General features: G+C 47.9%; 1 protein-coding gene across 1 annotated transcript in view; it reads left to right on the forward strand.

Moving 5' to 3' along the window:
* Window positions 1-24,398, forward strand: part of LOC142312211 (ovochymase-2-like) — a 171,782-nt gene that overhangs the window by 97,394 nt on the left and 49,990 nt on the right. The window contains exons 11-15 of the mRNA XM_075351118.1: window positions 618-803; window positions 6,895-7,004; window positions 10,210-10,310; window positions 11,856-12,133; window positions 12,293-12,456. Of these exons, the coding sequence (XP_075207233.1) occupies window positions 618-803; window positions 6,895-7,004; window positions 10,210-10,310; window positions 11,856-12,133; window positions 12,293-12,456 (839 nt within the window). The remainder of the gene's footprint in view (window positions 1-617; window positions 804-6,894; window positions 7,005-10,209; window positions 10,311-11,855; window positions 12,134-12,292; window positions 12,457-24,398) is intronic.

Here is a 24,398-nt window from a genome sequence, read left to right on the forward strand (position 1 = left end):
CAAATCTCAATTCGTGTTCGGCCTTAGTTACTTTGACGCTTGTCTTGCAGAGTCTGCAAACTGCCATGTATTCTTCCCTAGGTGTAACCCCCATCTTCTACTTGTTGTATGTTTCCTTTTTCTTTTTAAGCAGGTGATGTAATTTTTTGTTCATCCATCCTGATTTCTTTAGGAAATGTGCGTGGTTGTAACCATGGATACCTAAGGTCCTGCAATGCTCTGAACATGAGTTAAGCGACAGAGAATCAGAGGGACTATACTACATTTCTAAGTGGATGAATTTGCTAATATTATTATTAATTGTTATTATTATTATACCTATCATATATTAGGACAGGCTCTTGGAAATGGAAATACCCCTTTAAGCTTTGCAGCTTTGTATCATATGCTCTCTATTGAATCCATACTTGGCTCTGTGTATGAGCTCAGGCAGGAGCTGTGCACTCCTGAGTTATGCACTTTTGGGGGTCTTTTTCAATGGTTACGGGGATCTGCTGAAACTGCTGGAAGTTTAGTTAATCTTTAAGACTGCTATGCATCTCTTTTACTGCTACGTGTAACATAATATCTGTTGTATGATCCTTTATATCTTATTATTGCTGTCTTCACTTTTGTAGGTCCTTTCTGTGGAACAAAATTACCAGATAGAATCATTAGTAACAGTAACATTCTCACAATACGATTCTACAGTGACGTTTTCACAGAGTCAAAAGGCTTTAGAGCCTACTGGGCCACTAGTCTACTGCAGGCACCACCAACAGAAGCCCCTCCAGCCCCCGAACCATGGGACACTATACAAATAGGTATGATATATGGTTCAATGTGAAATTATGTAATTTTTCTGACTGAAATTGGTATTGCTTTTTCAGACAGATACTTAAAAGAGCATTAGCGAGACCAGTATATGGCAGATTTCATTGTGAATTACGTAAAATATGTTATACAACTTTGACAATCATACAGTCTATGTATACATTCCAATTTAATTATTATTATAAAAATATCATAAAAGGGGTATTCTGCTTAGAAAAAGTTATCTCCTTCCACAGAATAAGTGAAAAGAGGCTTATTACTGGAAATCACACTACAAGGAAAGGATCCCACTGATCATAAGAACAGGGGCCCCAGTTCCTCTGAATCGAGTGGGTGCAAGTAGGGACAGTCACTCCATTCATTGTCTATGTAATTAATGGTGATAGTAGAGCTGTCCTTGGCTATATCTTTCACTTACAAAGATTTTCAAATGAGTGGTCGTATGCCTGCTTTTTCGATGCACCATTGAAATGGAGGACTCAAGACTCTTGTTCTCATGATCAGTAGGAGTCCCAGCAGTCAGATTGGTGATAACTTGTTGTAACCGAAATTCCCCCTAAGTAAATATGTATATGTCGCGGGCGGGGAGGAGGGTGGCAACGCTGCGCTCTCCCACAGCTCGGGCCCGGCCGCCGCTGCTCTGCGGCTGCTGCTGCTCTGTGGCTCGAGCGATGGGCCGGGTCCCGGGGACTCGAGCGGCACTCCTCGCCCGTGAGTGAAAGGGGGTTGATTGTTGGTGGGGGATTTGGTTAATGTCCGTGACGCCACCCACGGTTGTGGTGATTTTTAGTAGCACCACCGCTGCTCTGTACGGGGATCCCGGGAGCGGTGACAGGGAGCAGCTGAGTTGGTGATTCTCCCCTCCGTGGGCAGGGGGTTGGTTGTCCCGGGGCCCCGGTGATGGGGTTGGGGATGGCGGGTTATGGGGCCTGTGGAGGTGCAGGGACGCAGGGGCAGCGCTGTGCCGCACGGCACGGAGGTACTCACTCAGCCCACAGATGATGACACAGTTCACGGTAAACAAGCGGCTGGTTGGACGGGTCCCTCGGACGGCTGCGGTGCTGATGTTCCCTGCAGTTAACGGTAATGGTCTTTTCCCTGCACCTATGTACGGTTGTTGGTATCGATGGGTTCCCACCGGTAACCCGATCCCCGGCTTGGATATTGGCCGGAGGAGCCCCACTTTGCCCGCAGGCGCTGGCCCTGAGGTACTGGTGCCTTGGCGGTGGCGGTGTCCCTCCCACGGTTGGACTTTTGCCTTCTATCGGGACTTTGCTGTTTAGAGACCCAGGAGGTCCCCCTCACTAACGGATTTGGCAAATGTACGGCGACTCCAAGCCTTGCCGGGATTCGAAAGGTCCCTGCCACTGGTGCTGGTCTCTCTTCGTGTACCGGTCCGATACCGCCGGGCCACCACCCGTCCACGGTCCTTTCGGTAACTCCAATTGACCACTCCTGCAGACGGTCACCGCCGTCTGCCAACCTTGCTGTCTCTGTCCGGGGCACACACCCGGACGCTCTCAGTCAGTTTTCCACTTGTTCCTCCACTACCACTTCACTTCACTTCCACTCTTTCTACTCTCCAAACTAAAACTGTCTCCTTTTCCCGCCTCCAGGACTGTGAACTCCTTGGTGGGTGGAGACCAACCACCTGGCTCCACCCCCTGGTGTGATCATCAGCCCCTGGAGGAAGGCAACAAGGGTTTGTGTTTTGACTTCGGTGTTCCTGCAGGGAATGTGGGGTGTGTGTGTTGTTGTGACCTGTGACCCCTGGCTTGCCCAGGGCGTCACATTCCCCCTTAGCAAAATGCAGACCGTCCTCGGGCTGCCCGTCCAACACCGGTTTTATTTTCCTTTTTTTTTTTTTTCTGAAAAGATAAAAAACGGTGACAGACATACAAATATATTAACATCATCCCACAACGGGAGGCACTTTTCTTAAACGTTACGGTAAGATTTTAAACGGTTGCTGCTGCCGCTCTCTCCCACCCAAGTAACCTGGCCCTGATGCTGCCCCTAAGAAACAGGCAGCACCCCTTGACCCCAGTCCTGAACCAAGTTACCCGAGCGGGATCTGTCCTTCCCCTCCAGAGGGTAGCCACCGGTTCCGGTGGTGGCTGGGCCCCAGCCTGCTCTGCTGCGGGCCCTCCCTCCAATCTGCCTCTCCGGAGGCGGTACGGTGGCAGTTGCAACAAAACATATTATTTACAAGCCACTAACGTTTGTGGTTGCCCTGCCAGTTCTCGGGCTGGTCCATAAGGAGTCCCTTATGCAAAACAACTTTTTCAAAAGGTCCCCACGGGGACAACGGTGCCGGCAACGGCCAGTTGCAATCAAAAGGCAAATCAGATTACTGTTCGGTAATCATTTTCATTTTCTCATCAACTTTTCAAACTTTTCAAACTTTACAACAATGCTGGTCCCAATGGGGACTGAGACAATGGTGCTCCGCTGGCCTTACTCTGATTCCTTTGGTAAGGCTGCCCCTTCCTCCGTCACCAGCATATCAAACATGCAGTGACATGCTGACTGTGACAGGGGTGCCCGATAGCCATTTCCACCATTTCGCGCAGTGGAGTACACCACCGGTTCTCCCACGTAGCGGAGACACTCACTTGTTGCCTCACTTCCAGGGATAGGTTCAGCATCAGAGCTGGAGTCGCTTTCACTTGGCTCCGTGTCAGGTAGGTGGCCGCCAGCTGCCGCAGCCTCCTGGCCTCCAGCATCCAGCACATCAGATTCCTCTGCAGTAGCGTGGGGTAGTAAATCAGGCTGATCAACGCTGAGGCACTCCAAGAACAATGGTAGGGAGGATATGAGGGCCGTGACAGGGCCGGGCCCCCCAGTCGCAGGGACCGGTCCTGGTAGGACATGGGGACGTGAGCTACTCCTTGGCTCCACCATATCTTCTCCCTTCCCATACATCGGGGCGGTTGCAACCAGCGCTTCCACTTCATTAGTCCACTGCTCCATCATAAGGAAGATCTGACCTTGCTGGCGTCGGTGGAATTCCATTACTCGGGCCTTCAGCCATGCTACGGTCCCGAGCTCGGGATCCGGCGCAATCACCGCTGGGACTTCTGGCATGTCCTCCGAAAGGGGCCACAGTTCCAGCGGCTCCCACGGGAGCGATTCAGGGGGTTCCTGAGCGTCTGCAGCCGGCTGATCCACCGGGGCGGGTTGGCAGGGTATCACTACCGGTTGGACAGGTAGCGGGCCTAGTGGCGGGGCGGCAGCAGCTAACGCGGGTAGCGGGGAGGGAGGTAGAGTGAGCGGTCGCAAGCCGGGCTCCTCAGCCGCAGCAGCCGATCCCTCGGGAATACAGGGGCGTGGGTCCCTTACCCGCTCCTCCGAATCCTCTACCATCTCGCGCCTCCGCATAGCAGCTACCACGTCCGCCATGTCGGTCTCCCACTCCTCTAGGAGGAGCTGCATGTGGGCCTGCAGACGGTTACTCAGCGGGACGGTTCGGTCCCTCAGCCACGTCGCCGTGCCGGGTGTGAGGGCGTCCTCGTTGGTGATCGGGCTGTGCATTTTGGTAGTAAAGTCTTCCAGGAACACAGTATCGCTGCAGAGTCCTGGCGTCCCCGCTTTTATAGCCGCAGCTACATGAGAGCAGTCGCCATTTCGTCCCCCTTAGCCTCTTTACGGCTCTTCCTCTATCGGGGCGGGGTTTTGGCCTTCGCGCCTCCACTACTCGAGAAGACGCTCGAGCGGGACTTTTTCGCGCCCAAGATGGCGGCTTTTCAAATTTTCCGGCCGGACACCTCCGGCGGTAACAAGGCGCACCTCTACCAAACGGCAGAGCGGTAGGATCCTGTTCGTGACGCCAAGTTGTCGCGGGCGGGGAGGAGGGTGGCAACGCTGCGCTCTCCCACAGCTCGGGCCTGGCCGCCGCTGCTCTGCGGCTGCTGCTGCTCGGTGGCTCGAGCGATGGGCCGGGTCCCGGGGACTCGAGCGGCACTCCTCGCCCGTGAGTGAAAGGGGGTTGATTGTTGGTGGGGGATTTGGTTAATGTCCGTGACGCCACCCACGGTTGTGGTGATTTTTAGTAGCACCACCGCTGCTCTGTACGGGGATCCCGGGAGCGGTGACAGGGAGCAGCTGAGTTGGTGATTCTCCCCTCCGTGGGCAGGGGGTTGGTTGTCCCGGGGCCCCGTGATGGGGTTGGGGATGCTGGACAGGCGGGTTATGGGGCCTGTGGAGGTGCAGGGACGCAGGGGCAGTGCTGTGTCGCACGGCATGGAGGTACTCACTCAGCCCACAGATGATGACACAGTTCACGGTAAACAAGCGGCTGGTTGGACGGGTCCCTCGGACGGCTGCGGTGCTGATGTTCCCTGCAGTTAACGGTGACGGTCTTTTCCCTGCACCTATGTACGGTTGTTGGTATCGATGGGTTCCCACCGGTAACCCGCTACCCGGCTTGGATATGGGCCGGAGGAGCCCCACTTTGCCCGCAGGCGCTGGCCCTGAGGTACTGGTGCCTTGGCGGTGGCGGTGTCCCTCCCACGGTTGGACCTTTGCCTTCTATCGGGACTTTGCTGTTTAGAGACCCAGGAGGTCCCCCTCACTAACGGATTTGGCAAATGTACAGCGACTCCAAGCCTTGCCGGGATTCGAAAGGCCCCTACCACTGGTGCTGGTCTCTCTTCGTGTACCGGTCCGGTACCGCCGGGCCACCACCCGTCCATGATCCTTTCGGTAACTCCAATTGACCACTCCTGCAGACGGTCACCGCCGTCTGCCAACCTTGCTGTCTCTGTCCGGGGCACACACCCGGACGCTCTCAGTCAGTTTTCCACTTGTTCCTCCACTACCACTTCACTTCACTTCCACTCTTTCTACTCTCCAAACTAAAACTGTCTCCTTTTCCCGCCTCCAGGACTGTGAACTCCTTGGTGGGTGGAGACCAACCACCTGGCTCCACCCCCTGGTGTGATCATCAGCCCCTGGAGGAAGGCAACAAGGGTTTGTGTTTTGACTTCGGTGTTCCTGCAGGGAATGTGGGGTGTGTGTGTTGTTGTGACCTGTGACCCCTGGCTTGCCCAGGGCGTCACATATATTAAATAGAATAATTACCAAACCTTTAAATTCGCTCACTATGTTTTTGCTTCTTAGGCCTAAGCCACACGGCTTGAAAATCGGAGCGAGTGGAATGCAATGTTTTATCGCATTCCACTCAGACCAATATTAGCCTATGTCCCAGCACCCATGAGCGATTATTTTCTCAATCCTAATGGAACCGAGAAAACAATCTCAGCATGCTGCGATTGTAATGCGAGTCTTGTTTCTCTCACACCCATTGAAGTCTATGGGGCGAGAGAAAAATCGCACTGCACTCACAGTACACCGGTGTACCAAGAGAGCAGAGCAAGAATGGCAATAGCCGGTAACGGAGGAGAGAGAGAGATAAATCCCTCCCCTCTGCAGTGCCGGCCTGCCCCTTCTTCGTGCTGGCCTGCCCCTCCTCAGTGCCGGCCCGCCCCCCACAGCTGAGGTCTGATCGCATGATTGGACATCAGTCACAGTAACACTCGCATGACACTCGGCTCCTGCTGTGCTGCCAGCATGAGCCGAGTGTCATGCGACGATCACAGTAGATCCCCGTGTGGCCCCAGCCTTAATCTGAGAGAAAGATAATGTAGAGACAGAGACCCTGATTCCAGCAATGTGTCACTTACTGGGCTGCTTGCTGTAGTTACTATAAAGTTACATTTTTAACAAGATTATTACTAGAGGACTCCGAGTAGCAATATTTTACAATAATATACTAAAAACACATAAATTGCCCTTATGACCTACAAAGGCATGATTATGGTAGCAAACAAAAAATGTGACCCAGATGTATGTTTCCTTCATGGTTCTATGACAGAAAAGGAGATAACATACATCTGGCTGGGTCCATTTCTGAAGTATGTGTATGGATTTCTGTAAATCCTAAACAGATGAATGAAACAGTTGCAGAAATTTCGGCAAAAAAATCGTATGCATGTGCTTCACTCTAAGAAACTATAAAACGAGACAAGTGATTTTTCTTCAATCTGCAAAATGATGTGTTCATTTTATTGTTGTTTTCAGATTGGCCAAATAAGTGTGGACAGCCGACAAAACCTCCCCAAATTCTGTCTAGGATTGTGAATGGAGAACCCGCTGCGCCTCACACCTGGCCTTGGCAAGTGTCCATGCAGGTAAAAATATAACTCAAGATTGGCACGTGATTAAAAATCATTTTAATGGCAGAAAGTGGATTCTAAACCAAAATATAATGACTTTAAGCTTGTTTATGGAGATAAAGATACTTTCAGACATTATGATAGGCAGCATAAACATTCAGCTTGTTCCAATCTATTATATTCTGCAGCGTCTAATAAACCGTCATAAATCTATACATTCATAAAGAGCTAAAATGTTGGCGTAGTCAAGAAAAATTTAAGGTATCATTATTTCATGGGTTAACAAAATTAGTACATCAACTTTTAAAAATCTTAAAGGGGTCTACCAATCTTGTAGATTATTTCCCATCTATAGGAGAGAAGGTAACTTGCTGATTATTGAGATCCGACCTCTGGGGGACACTTAGCAATCCCAAGGTATATTAACCTGATAGTGAAATTAAAATTAAGCTAACAAGTGCCAATAAATAAATTTTGCCACATTGCTACATATTAGCAAAGCCTTACCAATGTGAAATCCTAACGCGTTTCACCGTGGCTTTCTCTGTGCTAATAAGCATAGGTGGGTTTTTATAATACCAGTATGCAGACTCATTAACCAAACAAATTATACTATTAAAATTTAGCCAATAGACATACCAGAGATAAATGCAAACATTGTGACAACATTGGTGGTTTCAAAAAATGCAACCGCATTAGCATAATTACTGAGCTTACCGCAAATAGAAATAACTTCTGCACTTAATCACATGCCGTCCGGAAACCGGAAGTAAAAAAAGACATGTGGTACATGTGTAAAGCAATGGAGAAGGTCTTCCCCGCATATGCATCTTTATTCAACATAGTGGAAATAACAAAATAGATGGATGCACTGATTCCAAAACCGGAATAACAAAAAGGGATATAGCGCATGTGCATATATATGTTCCATCCAGCGGAAATGCCAATCCAATCGAGGCACACATCAAATGCACATGTGGAACGCAAATGCATTCCAAATACCAGGAAGTAAAGCTACTGTCGTACATAATAGAAAACAGACACAGCCAAATGATAAAGTACCGTAGTTAAGGTAATATGCGTACAAAACTGTAAAGTCCAATATAAAAAAATATAAGTACTGAACATTACTCCATGACTCCATTACTCAATTACTGAAGTATTACTCCAGTAAAATTACAGTATTTTTTGTTTTAGAAAATGCACCAGATTATAAGACGCACCCTAAATTAAGAAATAAAAAAAGTAAAAAAAAATGTCTTATATTCCAGTGGTGTCTTACCCAAGGTGGGGCGGCAACGGTGGTGGAGCGGGGTTACAGGAGGCAGAGGCAGTGCTGGAGTAGAGCAATGCTGCAAGTGCTGCAGTGGGGGTTGTGCTGCCTGCGGTGGGGCTATGCTGGCTGTGGGCACCGTGCTGGCTGTGTGGAGCAGGGCAGTGTAGTCGGTGTCACAGATGCTCTGTTGGCAATCCAGGCTTCAAAGAAATGGCGCCCGGAGTTAGTGCATGCGCAGATTGAGCTCTTGGCTCAATTACAAGCCGAGATCGCATCTGCACACGTGCCGCCTCTGGGTGCCATTTTCCTTAAGTCCGCTGATGGGAGATCAATGGGCCAGAGGTGGTGCATGCGCAGATAAGATATTGAGCCGAGAGCTCCATCTGCTCATGCGCCGACTTCGGGCACCATTATTTGAAGCCCACACTGCTGACAGAGCATCTCACCCACCACACCTCCCTGCGCCACACAATCCCCCCCACAGCTAGCATAGCCCTCACCGCAGCCAGCACATCATCCTTTCAGCCAGCACAGCACCCATTCTCCACCTCTTGGTAAGCTACATTCGCATTATAAGATGCACCCCTCATTTTCCCCCCAAATTTTTGGGAGGAAATGTGCTTCATATAATCCAAAAAATATAGTAATTATTTTTTATGCTTTTTGTTTTCTTAAAAACACCACAAATTCCACTTGTTTTATGCAATTAAAATCCATAATTTGTCACATGCCTTTGTTTTATGTAAAATACAGAAGTTCTTGGGAAAATACCAGAAAAAAGCCAGAACTAGACCATACCACATTAAAAGAAAAACACCCTGGACTTGAAACTGAAAATTTGGCATAAAGAAACCACACAATTGTAGATTGTTTATATTTCACTATTGGCTATTATCTGACAACTGTCCACAATGTCTTTTTTGCATTAAAAATGGCAGATGAACAAATTACAGCAAGTGTCATAAGTGTTATAAGGTGGTCTTTCAGTATATTTTAAGATTGTGGGTCTGACTTATTTATTGCAATATTTTAAGTCAATTTTTTGTCTGGTGATATTCATTGACGTTTTTGCACCAAGTTATTCAGAATGGAGCACATCTTTCATGAATTTTGTGCAAAATCAAATATGCTCTGTATTTTTGTCTTTAATCTTTTATTTTGACTTTTTGAGAGCAAAGAGTCACATATTCTCGTAAAATGTCACAAAATTTGCAGAAAAACATAAGAATTACATAAAATTGCTTCAGCGGTAAGAATTGGAGTACATTTGGACAAAAATCTTGTGGCTTCTTAAAACATCGTAATTGATGAATCAGCCAAAAACTAAAAATATCTAGGAACCCCAAATTCCACCAAAGGTGACGGACATAAAAAAAACAACTAGACATTAAATAGACTGTAAAAAGGTGCAAATTAAAAGAAGTGAAAATGAAAAATAGGCGAAAAATACCAAAAAGTAGACAATCAAAGGTGCAAATGCAATAATGAATTAGGCAAGGAGTGCAGAATAGAAAAGGGGTTTTCACAAAAAGCTATGGTGTTGTTGGACTGCTTTTCATAACAGGGTAACAACTCCAGTTTTGTCACTGTTTAGATTCAGACATGAGGGCCCATAGAACCTAAGAAATAGAAAGTAATCCGATTTTAGTCAACCTACAGTTGGACATAACAATGACCGTGGTGTAAGTCGTATTATAACCATCTGAATCTATACCTGCTACACCAAAAATCCAGCTTCAAAGCATTGTACTTTTGGTCAAACTGGACTTAGGTTTGATAGAAAAACAGCCAGACCAGTCACTATAAACTGCTATTTTATGAAATATGTATCACTCATGTCTTAGTGAAATTGTGCCCCCTATAACCAATCAAGTTACTTATGCCACACTAAGACAGGACAGAAATGCCATGGATTTTCCCAATACCTATACCTTGTATTTTCAGGTGTGGCCAAGTTCTCGTAATGAAACCATTTTCTTCCACACATGTGGAGGCACTCTAATCCACAAGAGATGGGTCCTCACTGCAGCCCACTGCTTTATTAAGTAAGTCTATCTTTCATTTCACACTGTTAACCCTGCATAAATTGCATAAATGATACTTTCACTTTTATACACTTCTATATTACTTGTTGCCTAAAGGACAAGCTCAATTTTTGGAGCCAGTGGGAGCCACATTGATCAGGAAATACTCCATTGTCTAGATGAAATAACCACATCATAGAATCATAGAATGGTAGAGTTGGAAGGGACCTCAAAGGCCATCAGGTCCAACTCCTCGCGAAAGCATGTTTTCTTAAATCATCCCAGCTACATAAATTAGAGTTCTCAGATCTGGAAGACTTTTTTATTTCAATGGGCAAGATAAAGAGAATTTTGGTATTTTTGGACTAGAAGATGAGCCTGACTATAAGATTAGGTAATAGAAAATAAAAAATGCGTATTTTATAATAATTAGAATTTCCCACGGTAGCAGAAAGGATATAATGCCATTAGCTCTGATGGTATTTTATTCTATGATTGTAAGGCATAAAAAGGCAATTTTGGAACATAATTTGATGTAGCCAAAATTAACACTTTGGCTATTATTATAACGTCCATGGATCGTAAAAAAAATACAGTCTTCAAGTTTTTGTATTGTAATTTACTAACATTTATGTACATAACAGCACATTATACTCTATACTAATAAAAATATAGACAGGTGTTAGGGATTTCCTTATCTTTCAACCCTCACATAGGCCGTTGCTCCTATCCTAGGCCACCTGAAAAGCTCTTCTCTGCTGTCACGAATGCAAAATGGATGTATATCTATTCCAAGCCTTAGTGAAACACTCACTCCTTTCTACAGCACCCATGAAGTAGCAATGAGCCACTGCTAACCCAAATTTTTCTAAACTGCTCTCTCCTTCCTCAAGCCTCTACTCTGCCCAAATTCCCATGAAAAGCTCTCTAGCTCTCATAGTCTCCATGAACTTGCTGATCCTCATACTTTGTTTTGGCTTGATAGTAAGTACTGTAAGGCCTGGTGATGAATAATATGCTGCTGAACCACTGTTGTATTCTCTGGCAGTCCTTACTGTGTCTATCATGAAAGTAGAGCAGACTATACTAATATGTCATTCAACATCTAGTCCAAAATTCAGTATAACTTGCATTTCATTCATTGAATCCCTGGTGTTTCTGCTCTGAGTCCAGTGGGTGGTCCTACTCAGTCATTGACAGCCATTCTTACATAAACAGTCATATAGGGAAGACTCTCAGTTACTAAATAGGCCCACCCACTGGACTAATACTATCTGCATAAAAACACCATAGATTTCAGTGAGTATAATTTGAGTTTTGCTGAAACTTTTCCCATAAAAATGAATTTCAGCCTGTTCAGCTCCTCCTGCTCTGTATTATTCAGCCTTCAGATCCGATACCATTTTCAGAACGTCATGTTCCCTTTAGGAAGCTGGTCTGTCGATGTGTAATACTTTACATAATTAGTGAAGCTCTGATGTGAGGCAATCTGACATTTTGATTACATTTTGATCCTCCTTCTCACTTAGTTTAAATCTTTTTAATCTATTAATTGTATATTTCAAGTTACGCAGATGAATTGCATCGCTGGCAAATGTGTCTTGGAAAACACAACTTAACATTGGTGGAACCTAAAGAAAAGTGCTACAAAATTCTTGGTATATACCGTCATGAAGGATTTGTCTATCCAGAAATACCAGCGTTAGAGTTTGACATTGCTTTGGTAAAGCTAGATGAAGAAGTTGTAGCCAATGATGTCATCGATTTTGCTTGTCTGCCACCGGACAATCAGGTTTTACCCGATAGCTATCGCTGTCATGCAACCGGATGGGGAGACGAGACAGGTAATATTAACACAGCATTAAAAATACAGAGTAAATCATGTCAGTATTATACATGTTATTCAGTGTGTTCTAAAGTACATCAAATAAATCTAATAAAATGTACGGTAGATAAAGATATACAGCATATGTGTAAAAATTCTGTAATATCAATTCATGCAGGAAACTCAACTGCACCAAAAGCTGCTGAAGGGTTAAATCAGGTGGCACTCCCTGTTATTCCATACGATGTCTGCAAAACACCCCTATATTGGTGGTTCCAAATAAAGGACTCAATGATCTGTGCTGGCTATGTTCTTCCAGATGAGTTAAAGTCAGTGTGTCAGGTTAGTATATTTCATGTATTATCTGTACAGCTGGGTGTACGTACCTCTTTGAGGACCTGGTACTGGTATTGGTTCCCGGGAAATCTGAACTTACTCTTCATCAGAAATGGAAATAGATGTGCTGCATTTACCATGAACACTAGTAATAGGAGTGATTGTTATTGTATACCATTATGACCAGGGGCATAACTATGAGTGCACCTGGACCAGGTAGTCTAGGTCTAGGTAGCCTTAATGTTCCTTTTGGCCTATATGAGAGGACCAAAACTAATTTACCCCTTCATGACATATGACATACATGTATGTCATATGTCCTGTCCCTGCCTTTGATGCAACTTTGCATACTGAGCCCTTACCTTTCCCCACACATGACAATTGATTTAATCAGCCATCATGTGCTTTTAACAGTCGCGGGTGGGCAGCGGCATTTAATATGCACCAGCAGGGGGTGCGTCATTCCACGTGGCCATCGGCACTACTGTGACATGATTAAGGGATGCCGATGTGTTCTCATGACTGCCGGGGGTTTACTGATCACCATCATGCCTGTCAAAATGATTCTCCTGTAAACGCCAGTCCATGTTTGGTATTTGCATAATCATACTGACCTGGGGAATCATATTGTCTGATCAATGTAGCCATATAGTAAAAATGGTAGATAAAAAAAAACAAAATTTCGCACTTGGAATTTTTTTTACCGTTTTCCAGTACACTATGTGGTAGAATGTATAAAGTCATTCAGAAGTACAACTTGTACTGCAAAAAAAAACCAAGCTCCCATGTGGATATATAGCTGAAAAATAATAAAGTTATGGCTCTTTGAAGAAGGGAGAGAAAAAACGAAAGCAGAAAATTGGCCGGTCACGAAGGGGTTAAAGAGGGCACTGTTAGATGGAGAAGTTGTAGCCAATGACGTCATTGATAGTTTGTAGCCTTAAAGAAGTTATCCAGTTACCAAAACTGATTTTTTTTCTGATAAATCTTGCTAATATGTGCCCCTCAACACATCTATTATGTTTTTTCAGCAAAATTACCTTTCATTGTGCACTAGCAGCACATGCTCATTGCTGGCTCCAGCTCTGATGGGGTTAATCTCTCCTCTGACTTCCTGTGTTCAGTTCCTACAAGTCCCAGAATTCTTTGTGGCTCTAGGGCGGTGTCTGGCTTATCTAACACACCCATTGTGTCTAATACACCCACTCTGCTCCCACCCAAACCCTCCTCCCTGCCTCTTCCCAGTGGATGTGCACTGAGATCAATCATACAGAGACAGCAGCTCTGCACAGCCAGGGGAAGAAAGTGTGTGTGCGCATATATACAGTGTGTGTGCGCGTATATACAGTGTGTGTGCGCGTATATACAGTGTGTGTGCGCGTATATACAGTGTGTGCGCGTATATACAGTGTGTGAGTGAGTGTGTATGTGTGTGTGTATGTCATACTCACCTGTCTGCAGGGTCCCGGTGCCATGCCCGCTCCCACCTCCTCCCGGTACCGCCGCTTCGGCTGTGTGCAGTCTCCCCGGTGCATGCACGAAGCTTGCAGGACCTGGCCGTGGATCACCTGATGCAGTCACTTGACGCATCAGCTGATCGTAGTCTCGCCGGCTTTTTCTTGCCCGGCCGGTTATCAGCTGATCCTGTCGTCAGGGGACTTCATCAGCTGATTACCGGCAGCTCCTGCAGCGATCGGACGGGATCAGACTCCTGTCCAATCGATCGCTCCTGGAGCTGCCGGTAATCAGCACAGCACATAAGTGAGTATTATTTTTTTTTTTTCTACTGATGCATCAGCTGATTGTATAATCGGCTTTTATACAATCAGCCGATGTGTTATGTGATTCAGGCACTTGATCCTGACACATCATCTGATCGCTTTGCCTTCCAGCAAACCGATCAGATGATATTGGATCCGGATTGGACGGCGCGGGACCCTGACCCAGGATTACTGCGGAGGGGGGTTTATTTCAATAAAGATGGAGTCACTAATTGTGTTGTGTTTTATTTCTAATAAAAATATTTTTCTGTGTGTTGTGTTTTTTTGTTTTTTTTTATCATTACTAGAAATTCATGGTGGCCATGTCTAATATTGGCGTGACACCATGAATTTCGGGCTTAGGGCTAGCTGATAATATACAGCTAGTCCTAACTCCATTATTACCCGGTTAGCCACCCGGCATCAGGGCAGCTGGAGGAGTTGGATACAGCACCAGAAGATGGCGCTTCTATGAAAACGCCATTTTCTGGGGTGGCTGCGGACTGCAATTCGCAGTGGGGGTGCCCAGAAAGCTTGGGCACCCTTCACTGTGGATTCCAATCCCCAGCTGCCTAGTTGTATCCGGCTGGACACCAAAATTAGGCGAAGCTCACGTCATTTTTTTTTTTAAATTATTTCATGAAATTCATGAAATAATTAAAAAAAAAAAAGGGCTTCTCTATATTTTTGGTTCCCAACCGGGTACAACTAGGCAGCTGGGGGTTGGGGGAAGCCCGTACCTGCCTGCTGTACCCGGCTAGCATACAAAAATATGGCGAAGCCCACGTCATTTTTTTTTCTTTTTGGGTAAAAAACTGCATACAGTCCTGGATGGAGGATGCTGAGCCTTGTAGTTCTGCAGCTGCTGTCTGCTCTCCTGCATACAATGAACATTTTGAATAAAGAAATGACATCAGACCTTTTTTATTTTTTTCATCAACAATCTTTAATGGCATTGTGCACTGATTAAAAACGCAGTGAGCAAAAACGCAGCAAAAAAGGCACCAAATCGCGGCAAAAACGTGACATGCAGCACCGCAGGTGACAGAGCAGAGCAAGTTGGTGACATGCTCTGCTCTGACACATAGTGTGCTGCATGTCACTGTATCCACTCTGGGACTTGTTGTGCAGGTGACTGGATGATACATGTCACTAACTGCCCCACTCTGTGATTTCTGCTGCATAGTACCAACTGTATACACTCTCACCTGCACAACAAGTCCCATAGTGGAGACAGTTAGTGACATGTTGCATCCGGTCACCTGCACTACAAGTGCCAGAGTGGAGAAAGATAGTGACATGCAGCACACTATGTGTCAGAGCAGAGCATGTCACTGTCTCCACTCCGCTGACCTCACAGCCCGTACACGCTGCGATGGATGCAGGGGGACACAGAACAAGTAATCGGCCGACACTGGAGTCATCTGATTACTTGGGATGAATTGAGCAGTAAAATGCTCTGGTGCTCGATGGGCGAAGCCCATGCCGATTTTTTTTTAAAAAAAATTCATTAAAAATAAAAAACCAAAAAAATCACATTGTTTGTGGGCTCCCGCTGCATTTTCTGTTGCTAAGGGTAACCAAAGCAGCTACTGGCTGCTAGCCCCCGCTGCTTGGTGTTACTTTCACTGGCAATAGAAATGCAGGGAAGCATTTTTTTTTTTATAAAGGTTTTTCCCTGAAAACGTTTTTAAGAAAATGCCGTGGGCTTCGCCATATTTTTGTATGCTAGCCAGGTACAGCAGGCAGCTACGGGCTGCCCCCAACCCCCAGCTGCCTAGTTGTACCCGGCTGGGAACCAAAAATATAGAGAAGCCCTTTTTTTTTTTTTTATTTCATGAATTTCATGAAATAATTAAAAAAAAAAAAATGACATGGGCTTCGCCGAATTTTTGAGTCCAGCCAGGTACAACTAGGCAGCTGGGGATTGGAATCCGCAGTGAAGGGTGCCCAAACTTTCTGGGCCCCCCGCTGCGAATTGCAGTCCACAGCCGCCCCAGAAAATGGCGCTTTCATAGAAGCGCCATCTTCTGGCGCTGTATCCAACTCTTCCAGTGGCCCTGGTGGCAGGTGGCACGCTGGGTAATAAGGGGTTAATACCAGCTATGTTTTACCCGCTGGTATAAAGCCCGAGATTCTTAATGTCAGGCCAAGGTTGACCTGGCCATTAAGAATCTCCAATAAAGGGTTTAAAAAAAAAAGACCACACAGAGAAAAATACTTTATTAGAAATAAATACACAGACACGGTAGGGACTCCATGTTTATTACTCCCTCTCACCCCTCCACGATGGAGAGATTTCTGTACTGACCATGCCAGGAGAGAGCGAGGGAAAAGAGAGAGAGCGAGGGGGGGAGGAAAAGAGAGCGAGCGGGGGGGGAAAGAGAGCGAGCGGGGGGGAGAACAGAGCGAGCGGGGGAGAGAACAGAGCGAGGGGGGGAGAAGAGAGCGAGGGGGGAGGAGAAGAAAGCGAGGGGGGGAGGAAAAGAGAGCGAGGGGGGAGGAAAAGAGAGCGAGCGGGGGGGAAAGAGAGCGAGCGGGGGGGGAGAAGAGAGCGAGGGGGGGAGAAGAGAGCGAGGGGGGGAGAAGAGAGCGAGGGGGGAGGAAAAGAGAGCGAGGGGGGAGGAAAAGAGAGCGAGGGGGGAGGAAAAGAGAGCGAGGGGGAAGGAAAAGAGAGCGAGGGGGGAGGAAAAGAAAGCGAGGGGGGAGGAAAAAGAGAGCGAGGGGGGAGGAAAAGAGAGCGAGGGGGGAGGAAAAGAGAGCGAGGGGGGAGGAAAAGAGAGCGAGGGGGGGAGAAGAGAGCGAGGGGGGAGGAAAAGAGAGCGAGGGGGGAGGAAAAGAGAGCGAGGGGGAAGGAAAAGAGAGCGAGGGGGGAGGAAAAGAAAGCGAGGGGGGGAGGAAAAGAGAGCGAGGGGGGAGGAAAAGAGAGCGAGGGGGGAGGAAAAGAGAGCGAGGGGGGAGGAAAAGAGAGCGAGGGGGGGGGGAAAGAAAGCGAGGGGGGGAGGAAAAGAGAGCTAGGGGGGAGGAAAAGAAAGCGAGGGGGGGAGGAAAAGAGAGCGAGGGGGGAGGAAAAGAGAGCGCAGGGGGGAGGAAAAGAGAGCGCAGGGGGGAGGAAAAGAGAGCGCAGGGGGGAGGAAAAGAGAGCGCAGGGGGGAGGAAAAGAGAGCGCAGGGGGGAGGAAAAGAGAGCGCGGGGGGAGGAAAAGAGAGCGAGGGGGGAAGAGAGCGAGGGAAAAGAGAGGGGAGAGGAGAGAGGGATAAGAGGGGGGCAGAGAAGAGGGGGAAGAGGGGAGGGGGAGAAGAGTGGGGGGAGAGAAGAGAGTGGGGACAGAAGAGGGGGGGGCAGAGGTGCTCTGTCACCAACTGTCTCCACTCTGTGACTTGTGGTGCAGGTGACAGAGTGCAGACAGTTGGTCCCATGCAGCAGGACAGATGGCAGAGCACAGCGGTGACATGCCTGTCAGTGTCTTGCTGCTGGGAGGAGCAGATGATCACATTGCCCGACACCGGCCGCTCTCCTGACATCGCAGCAGAGCGGGCGGGTGGACAGTGTGATCACATACTTACGTGCAGGGGGGGATTCAGCTGAAGACCCCCCCCCCCCTGTACTGCACACTGGCGCCCCGTGTCTCACCATCTGCAGGACGCGGCTCCACACAAACGTCCTCCGGATCCTCCCCTTGATGCTGGGCTGTGACGTGCGGTAGTCACCGCCCACAGCCCTGTCACTCAATCTGAGTGGCGCCGGCATCCTGTGACGTACCCGTCTTGTTTGAGAGCCCGGAAATGCCGGGACGTCAGAGGATGCCGGCGGCCACAGCTCCAGGGGGTCATGTGACCGGCACTGAGCGTGCAGGATAGCGCTGCTCAGTGCCAGAACTGGAAACAGAAGCCAATGGAGAAGACGCCTAGAAAGGTAAGTAGAGCTCATACAGAAAATAAAAAAAATGGGTGAACCACCCCTTTAAGTTATGCCACTGTTTTTGACAGTTTCCATCTGTATGATCCTAAATATTACAATGCTGGAAAGAGTGAAGGTAAATATTCCTTTCTTGCTTTATACACTACAAGAAAACGTATGTTTCAATACATAAACTGTTCACTGTTCTTCTCCAAATCATGTAGTACTAGGAAAACATAATGTGCCTTATAGTTTTTTATATAATTAGGAAGTGTCACACCAGATTTTACTTTTTCTCCACTTTTTTGATCAGATAAGTGTTGTACAGAAATTTAAAAATAAAGGTATGACTTAAAAGCCCCATTCATTTCTTAGAGCCAAAAGAAGAAAACACTTGGTATAAATAATAGCACTCACTCAAGACTAAGATAAAATTATACAATTTTATTATAAATGCCTTAAAAACAACCCGTAAAAGGGCACATCTCCAGTGCAATTAAAAAACAACACCATGCCCAACCCTTATAGACCATGTGCAGAATTATTAGGCAAGTTGTATTTTAGCGGATATTTTTTATTATTGATCAACAACTATGTTCTCAACCCAAAAGGCTCATAAATATCAAAGCTTAATATTTTTGGAAGTTGGAGTGGTTTTTTTTTTTTAGATTTGGCTATCTTAGGAGGATATCTGTTTGTGCAGGTAACTATTACTGTGCAGAATTATTAGGCAACTTAAAACCAAATATATTCCCATCTCACTTGTTTATTTTCACCAGGTAAACCAATATAACTGCACAACATTTATAAATAAACATTTTTGACATGCAAAAACAAAACCCCAAAAAATTAGTGACCAATATAGCCACCTTTCTTTATGAGGACACGCAACAGCCTACCATCCATAGATTCTGTCAGTTGCTTGATCTGTTTACAATCAACTTTGTGTGCAGCAGCCACCACAGCCTCCCAGACACTGTTCCGAGAGGTGTACTGTTTTCCCTCCCTGTAGATCTTACATTTTATGAGGGACCACAGGTTCTCTATGGGGTTCAGATCAGGTGAACAAGAGGGCCATGTCATTTTTTTCATCTTTTAGATCTTTACTGGCCAGCCACGCTGTGGAGTAGTTGGATGCATGTGATGGAGCATTGTCCTGCATGAAAATCATGGGGTTTTTTAGCGATACCAACTTCTTCCTGTACCACTGCTTGAAGAAGGTGTCTTCCAGAAACTGGTAGTAGGTCTGGGAGTTGAGCTTCACTCCATCCTCAACCCGAAAAGGTCCCACAAGTTCATCTTTGATGATACCAGCCCCTACCAGTACCCCACCTCCCCCTTGCTGGCGTCTGAGTCGGAGTGGAGCTCTCTGCCCTTTAATGATCAGCCTCTGGCCCATCCATCTGGCCAATCAAAAGTCACTCTCATTTCAACAGTCCATAAAACCTTTGAAAAATAATTCTTAAGATATTTCTTGGCCCAATCTGGACGTTTGATCTTATGTTTCTTGTTCAAAGGTGGTCGTTTTTCAGCCTTCCTTACCTTGGCCATGTCTCTGAGTATGGCACACCTTCTGCTTTTTGATACTCCAGTAACGTTGCAGCTCTGAAATATGGCCAAACTTGTGGCAAATGGCATCTTGGCAGCTTCACGCTTGATTTTCCTCAATTCATGGGCAGTTATTTTGCACCTTGTTTGCCCAACACGTTTCTTGCGACCCTGTTGGCTATTTGCCATGAAACGCTTGATTGTTCGGTGATCACGCTTCAAAAGTTTTGGCAATTTCAAGACTGCCGCATCCCTCTGCAAGACATCTCACAATTTTGGACTTTTCAGAGCCTGTCAAATCTCTCTTCTGACCCATTTTGCCAAAGGAAAGGAAGTTGGCTAATAAGTATGCCCACCTTATATAGGGTGTTGATGTCATTACACCACACCCCTCCTCATTACAGAGATGCACATCACCTGATTTACTTAATTGGTAGTTGGCTCTCAAGCCTATACAGCTTGGAGTAGGACAATGTGTATAAAAATTATCATGTGATCAAAATCCTCATTTGCCTAATAAGTCTGCATGCAGTGTATAAGACGTAGCCAGTAAAAGGTAAGCAGAGGTTATAAAGGCAAATAAATATAATGTATTATTGTGTATACCAATACAGTATATGCTAATAACACTTATACAATCCTAGGTAGCACAAAGATATAGAAAACCCACATAAAAAAACCCTACATAACCTCACTTAAGTAGTAATGGCAAGGCTAATATAGATGGAATAAAGGTGGATAGGGTGGAACATAACCTGACCCGTCATGTATTCCATGATGTATCTTAAAAAATATTATACTTTATTAAATGGGAACAGTCCTGATGTCCTATAAGATTGTAATGTACACCGATTTGGAACCTGCTTCCCAAGATCTTGGCACTGTTAGGGCAGCCTATGTGTTTTTGTGTATACCCCCTCCTCATAAGCTCATAGGTCTGTTGATAAAGTAATCCTTATAGGTGAGTTGTAGGGGTGCGGCCCATACAATTACAAAGTATCCATGGGGGGGCAGTGTGTCGTCTTTCTCCCAAAAGTATGCAGGATAATGAGGGGCTGTCAGGGCCAGGCGGTCGGGCAGACCCAGGAGGTGGATCCACTGGTCCGAACTCTAAGATGGTGGTAAGGAGTCCGGTAGCTGAAGCACTATGGGCAGCAGAACAGTCCGTGCAAGTGTGTAACGGAGAAGTCCCTGGGACCACGGAGTCACAGATGGTAGTCCGGGTGACGTAGCTCAGGTTCGGAAGCCGAGATGAGGTCAGGCGGGGTCCGGAACCTTTGGAGCGAGATGACGGGTCACCGCAGGGATCCGAGATGGTACGGACTGTCAGATGGCAGACGGACAGCGTGCGGGGTTCGGGATTCAGCAGGACCGGATGCCGAGGCAGGATCAGCTCTAGAAGAGAGATACGTGAGTATGGCAAGGAGACACAAGGAGACCTGACTCCTAGCTTGGAAAACACGAAGATCAGGCCCCGCCCCCTTGGACAATAAACCCTTATATACCCTGTACCTGTTTAGCTTCATTTCCTGTTAATGGACGCTGGCCCTTTAAGAAAGGGTCAGTGACCGCGCGCGCGCCCTAATGCGCATGCGCGCCGCCCGGGTGCCAGAAGCCAGGGAAGGAAGCTGAGGGGAGGACGCAGGGGAGCCGGCCAGGGCCTGGGAAGCCGTCAGACGCCGGGATCGGAGGCCAGGGAACCTGGGAAGGACGGGCACCGGAGGCTGGGGAGCGGGGAGCGTGGCAGGTGAGTCGGGGAGCGGGGCTGAGGACCCGGGGAGGGGAGCCGAGGACCCGGGGAGCGTGACAGTACCCCCCCCCCCCCACGCCCCCCTCCCCGCAACCGGGACATGAAGGCACGGATCAGAGGAGTGCCCACGTTCTCCCTGGGCTCCCAGGACCTATCCTCAGGACCATACCCCTCCCAGTCCACCAGGAAGAACTGTCGGCCTCGAACAGTCTTCATGGCCACAATATCCCTTACCGCATAGATGTCGTCCTCGGCAATAGGAGGAGGAGCCGGACTGGCAGCAGAGGAGAAGGGACCAAGGAAAACCGGCTTGAGCAGAGAGACGTGGAAGGAGTTGGGAATCCGCATCGTGGCCGGAAGCCTCAGTTTGTAGGAGACCTCATTGATCTTGCTGAGGACCTTAAACGGCCCGATGTAGCGAGGACCCAGCTTGTAGGAAGGTATCTTCAATCGGATGTACTGGGAAGCAAGCCAGACCAGGTCACCAGGAGAGAAACACGGAGGGTCCAGGCGCCTCTTGTCGGCGTGTTTCTTCATCCGCTGGGAAGCGCGCCCAAGGGACGCCTTGACAGAGTCCCAAATGGTAGCGAAGTCACGGGCTACAGTATCAGCAGCAGGGACATCCGAAGAAGGGGATATAGGCAACGGGACGGAGGGCTGAAGTCCGTAAACGACATGGAAGGGAGACTTGGAGGACGACTCACTGATGTGGTGGTTATGGGAGAATTCAGCCCAAGGCAGAAGCGTGGACCAGTCGTCGTGATGGGCGTTGACATAGTGACGTAAGAAGGAGGTCAAGATCTGATTGACCCTCTCCACTTGGCCATTAGACTGAGGATGGTAAGCAGAAGAAAAGTCCAGAGTCACTCCCAGATGTTTGCAGAGCGCCCTCCAGAAGCGGGAGGTGAACTGAGTTCCCCTGTCGGACACGATGTGGGATGGAAAGCCATGCAAGCGGAAGATGTGTTGTATATAGGCTTCCGCGAGTTCCTGAGCAGAGGGCAGTCCGGCCATAGGGACGAAGTGAGCCATTTTGGAGAACCGATCCACCACGACCCATATGACTGTGTGCCCGGAGGATAATGACAAGTCCGTAATAAAGTCCATCGCTATGTGTTGCCATGGAACTGAGGGTATAGGCAGAGGCAGAAGACGGCCATATGGCAGGTGCTTGGGCGTCTTGTTCCTGGCACAAGAGGAGCAGGCAGAGACAAAAGCAGCGACGTCCGTGCGAAGGGATGGCCACCAGTAATGGCGTACAATCGCACCCCATGTTCTCTTCTGACCTGCATGACCGGCTGTTTTCGAGGCATGACCCCAGTGTAACACTTTTTGCCTGTCTGTCTCAGAGACATAGGTCTTCCCGGGCGGTATCTGGGCCAGGGTGACAGGAGCTACCGGAATAATCTTGCTAGGAGAGATGATAGGTTGGGTACTCTCTTCCTCCTGCTCCTTGGGCATGAGAGACCTAGACAGGGCATCAGCGCGTACATTCTTGTCCGCGGGTCGGAAATGGAGCTGGAAATCAAACCTGGCAAAGAATAAGGACCACCTGGCTTGCCGTGGGTTCAGTCGCTGAGCGGACCGAAGGTATTCCAGGTTCTTGTGGTCCGTGTAGATAATCACGGGGTACACTGCTCCTTCCAGGAGGTAGCGCCACTCCTCCAGAGCCAGTTTGACCGCCAATAGTTCTCGGTCACCGATGGTGTAATTACGTTCAGGCGCTGAGAAGCTCTTGGAGAAGAAACCGCAAGTCACCATCTTCCCGGAGGAGGACTTCTGCATGAGCACTGCTCCGGCTCCTGAGGAGGAGGCATCCACCTCCAAGGTGAACTGGCGGTTTAACTCCGGTCGGTGGAGTACAGGAGAGGAGGCAAATGCTCGCTTCAGAGAGCAAAACGCGGCATCGGCCGCAGGTGACCAGTCCTTTGGATTAGCCTCCTTCTTGGTCAAGGCGGAGAGAGGAGCAGTCAGGGCAGAGAAGTGAGGGACAAACTGGCGGTAGTAGTTGGCGAATCCCAGGAACCGTTGGATTGCCTTCAGTCCAGAAGGGGGAGGCCAGTTGAGAATGGAGGAGACCTTCTGTGGATCCATCTGCAGCCCTGTACCCGAGATGATGTATCCCAGGAAAGGGAGAGAAGACTGCTCAAAGACACACTTCTCATATTTGGCGTAGAGACGATTCTCTCTCAGTCTCTGTAGAACCAGCCGTACGTTCTCTCTGTGGGTCTGGAGGTCCGGAGAGAAGACAAGGATGTCATCCAGATAAACTACTACACAGATGTAGAGGAGGTCCCGGAAAATGTCGTTCACCAATTCTTGGAATACGGCAGGAGCGTTACACAGACCGAAGGGCATTACGCAGTATTCATAGTGCCCATCGCGAGTATTAAACGCGGTCTTCCATTCGTCCCCAGAGCGGATACGAACTAGGTTGTAGGCACCCCGAAGATCCAGTTTGGTGAACACACGGGCTCCTCTGAGCCGGTCGAACAATTCGGGGATGAGCGGCAGGGGGTACTTGTTTTTTATGGTGATCTGATTCAAACCCCGGTAGTCAATGCATGGGCGTAGGTCACCCTCTTTCTTCTTAACGAAGAAGAAGCCTGCTCCCGCAGGAGAGGAGGATCTCCGGATGAATCCCTTTGCCAGGCTTTCTGTGATGTAGGTAGACATGGCCCTGGTTTCGGCTGGAGACAACGGATATATCCGTCCTCGAGGTGGTGTTGTTCCTGGGAGCAGGTCGATGGCGCAATCGTAGGGACGGTGTGGCGGAAGTACCTCAGACTCCTTCTTGTCAAAAACGTCTGCGAAGGACCAATAGGCCGAGGGCAGTTCCGGTAGGTTCTCTGGAACCGGAGGTCGTCGGATGGGTTGTATAGACTTCAGGCACCTCTCATGACAGGCGGAGCCCCATCGGGTGATTTCGCCAGTACCCCAGCTGACTGATGGTTCGTGTGTCCGCAACCAGGGAAGTCCCAGCAGGATTT

Source organism: Anomaloglossus baeobatrachus, chromosome 1, assembly GCF_048569485.1.
Source record: "Anomaloglossus baeobatrachus isolate aAnoBae1 chromosome 1, aAnoBae1.hap1, whole genome shotgun sequence".
NCBI lineage: Eukaryota > Metazoa > Chordata > Amphibia > Anura > Aromobatidae > Anomaloglossus > Anomaloglossus baeobatrachus.